The 6,116-nt window shown below is 58.1% G+C and overlaps 1 protein-coding gene across 2 annotated transcripts in view; it reads right to left on the reverse strand.

Moving 5' to 3' along the window:
- CCND2 (cyclin D2) overlaps positions 1-4,747 on the reverse strand; it is a 29,240-nt gene extending 24,493 nt beyond the window's left edge. Inside the window, exons 1-3 of one of the 2 annotated variants that reach the window (XM_083859608.1) lie at positions 4,486-4,747; positions 3,772-3,992; positions 2,086-2,301 (exon numbers count right to left, since the gene is read on the reverse strand). In XM_083859608.1, coding sequence (XP_083715734.1) covers positions 2,086-2,301; positions 3,772-3,992; positions 4,486-4,522 — 474 coding nt within the window. In that variant the 5' untranslated portion in view covers positions 4,523-4,747. Of the gene's footprint in view, positions 1-2,085; positions 2,302-3,771; positions 4,030-4,485 lie in introns of those variants that run through there. The other variant, XM_083859609.1, reaches the window with a different exon arrangement.
- Positions 4,748-6,116: the final 1,369 nt, after the last annotated feature.

Genomic DNA, 6,116 nt, shown 5'->3' on the forward strand with positions numbered 1-6,116 from the left:
TAGATATACATTCCTTGTTTTCAAAACTGGGGAAGTTGGCTTGATGGCATTCCCTCCCAAAACTGTACTCCAAAGGTCCTGCAGATAAATCTGATGGTGCTTAAACTACTCCAAGACAGGCTCTGCAGAAAGGAAATGCACACAACACAGCCAAGAAGTAGCCTGTGTAAATTATCTGCCAGTAAATCATGTAGGAGCCATTCCCAGATTCTTTGCACGCCCAAAACTCCCACTGCAATCAAAGGAAAACTTGGGCGTGTACGTAACTACCGGCCATTCCCTAGAATGGGATTCCATGTGCAAACAGCACCCAACTGCTAGATCCAGCCATGGGGTGCATGACCTGCATGTTTCAACATTTAAACCAAGTTCTGAACACGTTGCAGTGCCCCACAGAGTGAGCAAAGCTCAGGCCTCCGACTCGCATTTGTCTCATCCATCAACTATTAGCTATTAACTAAATTCCACGTGCTGATTCCTGAGTCCTGATGATGCCTGATGGAGCCCAGCATGGTGGGGAGCCCCAGCTGAGCTCACAGAGCTGGCAAGTCAGAAAAAAAAAAAAAAAAAAGTCCTTTAATTTTGCAGCCACGGAGACGTCAACCAGCGTTGCTGAGAAACCATAAACATGGACCCCACAATGCCATTTCTGCAGTCGTTTCCCTGAATAGATGCCCACTTTAACAGCAAGTTACTTTCCTACGGACATTCCTGCTGGATTATGACAGAGCCCTCCATGGCCTGAAAAGTCTCATATATATGCAAAAGGCCACAGAAACCAGATGGGTTTTTTTAATTTCTCAAGAAAACCTGTAAAATGTTGGAACATAATGGTGATTATGTGAACTACAGCCCACTCTTTCCCAGCATTACTGATGTGACAGGTTTTGAGAGAGAACAGTCAAGCCAGAGGACCAAATACAAGGAAGCACTTTAAACACATGCTTAAATCCATGTGGCACAAGAAGGTAGGGACATCACTCTGCATATTTGCACATAAGGACCATGGCACTTCCCCTGCCCATCTGTGCCACCAACGGGACACCTCATGGGCCTGACAGCCAGGCAGGCTTTGAGGGCATGGCTCTTTAACTCTGTGGAAGCAGGAGCTACCAACCCCAACCTCTCCCCAGGGGGAATTCCCAGTGATTCATAAGAAAATTTCTCCTTGCAACTCAGATGGCTACAGCCATGTCTCTGACCTAGCATCCATGTCACCAAGGGGCCCTAGTGCAGGTTCAGTGTTCCACATTGTGATGTATACGTCACTTATTTCCTTCAGTAATTATCAATTTGCTTCTGCTTCCACTACGTCTGAACTGAGAGAAGCAGCAGACACGGGGTGGTTCAACTGAGCCATATCACACAGGATGAGTGAGGCTGGAAGGGACCACAGTGGGGCACGTGATGCCACCTCCCTGCTCCAGCATGGAGCATCTCAGAGCACAGGGCACAAGACTGGGTCCAGAAAATTCTGGAATATCCCCACTGAGGAGACTCCACACTCTCTTTGGACAATCTGTTCAGTGCTCAGTCATTGCAACGAAGAAGTTCTTCCTCGTGTTCAGGTGGAACTGTCAGGGCACCAAGTAGTGCCGCTGCCTCTCGGGCAGGGCCGAGCATCCCGGGCCTCCCTCGAGCATTCCGGGCCCCCCGGCCCCGGCCCCGGCCTCGCACCGCCGCGTGTCTGCCGCCAGGTGGCGCCGCCGCCGCGCCGCCCGCCCGCGCACGTGCGCCCGGCGAGGTCCCCCGTGGGAACAGTGGGGACACGGCGGGGACACGGCGGGGACGGACCCACCCCCGGCACCGCCAACCCCGGAACCCCCGGCAGCGCCGTGCCCCCGCACGAGGCGTGTAGCGGCGGGAGCGCCGCATGGCACTGCCGGGCGGCTTCGGAGGACAGGGATGTTCCCGCGGGTGTCCCCCGCCCTCAGCGTTGAACCCCGAGGCTTTGGGGCCGTTCAGAAACGCGGGAAAAGCGTGGGTTTTTTCTAAAAGGAAAGGGTTGGGTGGCGAAGTGCTTGGTGCTCTGCCAGCGAGAGAAAGGTGCTGTGCCGGAGAGGAGGGAGGAATGGGGCTGCTTACCAGCAGCTCTTGGGGTTTGATGGAATTGTCCGTGTATATGCACAGCTTCTCGGCTGTGAGGGGGATTGTCTCTTTCAGCTTGGAGGCCAGGAACATGCACACCGCCCCCAGTAGCTGCAGATGGCACTTCCGAGTGGGCACCACAGCTAAGAATCTGTCCAAGTAATTCATGGCCAGAGGGAAAACTTCTTCTTCGCACTTCTGCTCTTCACAGACCTGCAAGTGAGGAGGGAATGATGGGGGAGTCGGGGGACAAGCGGGGGTGGGAAGCGAGAAAGAGACAAGAAGGAAAAAATTAATAAATGAGTGAACTCACCAAACAGACCACTACTTCCCTTGCTTTTGCTCCTGCTATTTTTGTTTCCCGGGGAGCTAAATTTTGGGGGAGGGGGAGATCTGTGGAGAGACTGGGAAGGCTGTCAATCGGCTTTCACATTCCTTTAGTTCATTCAGTAAGAAATGAATTCAAGACACTGTGTGGGAGAGCCGAAAAGCCCCATCCAGCAGCAAGCGAGCAGCCTCAGACCTTTTTCTTTTTTTTTTTTTTTTTTTTTTTTTTTTTTTTTTTTTTTTTTTGCGACCCAATTTTTCTTTTTTATTTCGTCATATTTTCAAAAAATCGATAAAAAATATCAAAACTTCCCCGGCGGTCCCGGTTTTGGGGCTGGTGGCATCCCGGGACGATCCCCTATCGTTTCCGACAATTGTAAAAATTCCCCCGCCGGATGTCCCCCAGCCCTGCGCCCCCAATCCCGCGTTGGGGGGGAAGGACGGGAGACATAGCGAGGGCGAGGTGGGGTGGAGAGAGAGCCCGAGCCGCCTGGATCTTTTTAGCAGGCAGCGAGCAGCAAAATTCTTTTAAAAATTTACAAAAAATCGGAGCCGCGGAGAAAAAGCACAATTCGCACATGAAAACCAAGCGCGGAGTCTGGGCTTTCCAACCCACGGGCTTTGGCTCGGGAAATGTCCCCCCCAAAGGAGATCCGAAGGGGCGAAGGATGGCTGCTGGGGCCAGCGCAAGGCAGGCGAGCCTGCGGGGCTCCGGGCCCGCTACCGCTGCGCCTGAAGCCTCGGGGCGAACGGGGGGTTCAGCGCCCGCCCCACGGCCCCGACACACCGGGGGTCCCGTTCCGCGGGGGCGGGGGGCACTCCCGAGCCCCCGGAAAGGAGCGGGGACAGCCGGGCTCGGCGCCTGCGAGCAGAGTCCGCATGCAGCGCAACATGGCGAGAAAAAGGCACGTCCTCCCCACTGCATACGTGGGCACGGAACCCTCGCCGGGCAGAACGCGAGGCACACAGGGCACCCCCCGACCCTCGCCCTGCTCCAGGCGCCGCTTCCTTTTCCCAGGAACGCCTCAATCACAAGCGCTCCCGGAGGCGGATTTTCTTTGCTTTTAATTGCAAATGACTTTTCCAAGTCTCCCCCCCACCCCAGCACGCCGCGCTTCCTCTCCTGCACCCCGCTCCGGAGCCCCCCGGAAGGGGCGACTTCCCCCGCGGGCTGTCGGTGTCCCCCGCGCCCCTTCCCGCACCGGCTGAGTTCCGGAGGGGGACAAGGAGGAGAGGGGACCGACAAGAAAAGCCACTCGGTGATCAGAAGAGCGAGGGGTGCAGGGGGAGAGGGGCCGGGGTGCTGCCTGCGGCCGCTCTGCCTCCCCCCGCTCCGAGGGGCCGGGGTGTACGAACCTCCAGCATCCAAGTGGCCACCATCCTCCTCATGAAGGGCTGGATGTCCTTCTGGACGCACTTGAAGTAGGAGCATTGGGGCAGATACCTTTCCTCTATGGTTAGTAAGTTGTGCAAAACGCGGTCATCGTAGAGCAAGTTCGGGTCAGGCAGAGCTCTCCTCATGGGATCCACCTCGCAGCACAGCAGCTCCATGTTTCCAAAGAGGTCTCCCTCTTTCTCTGATGGGAAAGGTTTTTCCTTTTTTTTTTTTTTTTTTTTTTTTTTTTTTTTTTTGAGGGGGGGAAGGGGGTGGGGAAAGGAGAGGGGTAAAGGAGGAGGGGTAGGTGGGTGGGAGGAAGACGGCAGGGCTTTCCAGTTCGCTCCTGTCTCTCTTGAAACTTGTCTCTCCCTCTCTTGATTTCTAGCCTAAAGTTGAAGCGAAGTGACGCAACTCGCCAGGGCAGGCAGTTCTCTCTCTTGTTATTATGGAGAACAGCAGCTGGTCAGACGTAACATCAAACGCTTTTTTTTTTTTCCCCTCTCTATAAGCTAACAAGGAACCAGGAGGCCCTCGTATAGGGACACACAGATACAAATGACAGCTTCTCTTTTGCTTCCTTCCAGCAACCAAATTAAAACCGCTCCACACTTGCCTTCTGAGGGAGCCCGTCCCGATCAATTTCCCTCTCCTTTTCTTACTGCAAGGAGCTGTGGGCTCCCCTCGGTACCCACCTAGACGATGGGGGCGAAGTATGAAATGCCCTGGCATAGCAGGGTGCCAGATCCATGTCTCGTTCTCCCCCCTTAAACCTGCAGCCGGAGGGGGACAGAGCTCCCCGCTAACAGCAAACCCCCCCAAAAAACCATGAGGGGTGGGGGTTCCGCGCCGTCTTCGGGGTGAAATCTCACAACCACCACGCTACTTCCTCCGGCACACATTCGTGTTTCGAACAGGCGAACCGTCTTAGCGCTGCATGGCCACAATGATACAACTTTCTAGGAAATGCAGCGGAGGAGGGAGGGAGGGAGGGAGGAGGGAGAGAAAGGTTGGCTGGGGAGGAGGGGGGAGGTGAGAGGAGTTATGTCCCACACAGGGTGACTTCCACCCCGCTCGCATTTCGCCGGCACTCGCTCCCCGCCTGCGAAATGTGACAACTTTGCGGAGTCTCGGCAGGCTGCGGCAGAGCGGAGGCTCCCGAAGGGGAAGGCGCTACCGGGGCGGGCGCGGGGTCCCCGCAGCGGCCGCCCCTCAGGCCCCCGGCCGCGGCCGGCGCGGAGGGTGGGCCGGGGGCGGCGGGCACGGAAATACCGCCTTAAAAGTGCGAGCGGGGACTTTGGGGCGCCGCTTCCCCTCCCGCTATTTGCATAGCCAATAGCTCTGGGGCTCTCGCCGCTGCGCGCTGATTGTTACCGGGCAGATTATATTTTAAGGGCGCATGATGCCCGGGCATTGAGAGTCACCGCGGAGGGATGGAGCGAGAGGGAGCCCCCCTCCCCTGAGCGCGCCGCCGGTCCCGGCAGCCGCACGGGCTCAGCCGGCACCGGGGGCAAAGCGGGCCAGCGGCTGGCGTTACCCGCGAGTGGGCACCGGCGGCCCCTCCCACGCCAGCGCTCGCCCTTCTGCAGCAGAGCGGATGGGAGGGGTGGGAACAGCCTTGCCGACTCTCTCCAGCCGCCGGGCTACCCCAGGAAAAGCTGGCTGGGATACTGCCCCGCAGCGAACCCGCCCGTCGGAGCAAAGGGCTACTTGGGCCGCAAAAGGCAGCGGGAGGGTCGCCTGCCCCCATCCCCCGGTAGCGGGGGACGGCTGAGAACGGCATTTCCCCACAGACTCATCCCCGCGCACCCCTCGTCCTGTCCTGTCCGCGGAGCGCGCAGCCTCCGGGCGCAGCCGGGGCGTGGGGAGCTGCCGGGCATCGTGTGTGGCCCCGGCCGCCGAGCCGCGGATTACCGGGGCCCGGGCAGAGCTGTGCCCGGCCAGGCTCGCCTTCGAGGGGCGGCGAGGAGGGGGCAGCCCCCGCGCACGGCGAGGGCGGCGAGCGGGACCCGCTGCGGCGCGCTCCGCAATGAAAGGCTCTTTAACTTCCACCGTTCATTTCCCCTTCCTGGCTGCTCCTGCGAACAGGGAGCGTGTTGTGTCAGCGCACGTTTTCCTTCTCCAAACTTAAATTCATAAGCGCTCCCGTCTGGCTTTGTAGCCCTACAATGCAGCAATTGTGATTTATGCGGGTTTCGGAGGGGAGGACAACGGGTGTCCCGATTGTCCGGCAGCGACTTTCCGAAGTGGGGTGATGTCTGGGGCACGGCGGGGAAGGGATGCGGGGCCCCCCGCGCCCCGCGATGGGGCGGCAGCCGGGAGAGCA

Source organism: Zosterops lateralis (genome assembly GCF_965231275.1).
Source record: "Zosterops lateralis genome assembly, chromosome: 4".
NCBI classification, from domain to species: domain Eukaryota; kingdom Metazoa; phylum Chordata; class Aves; order Passeriformes; family Zosteropidae; genus Zosterops; species Zosterops lateralis.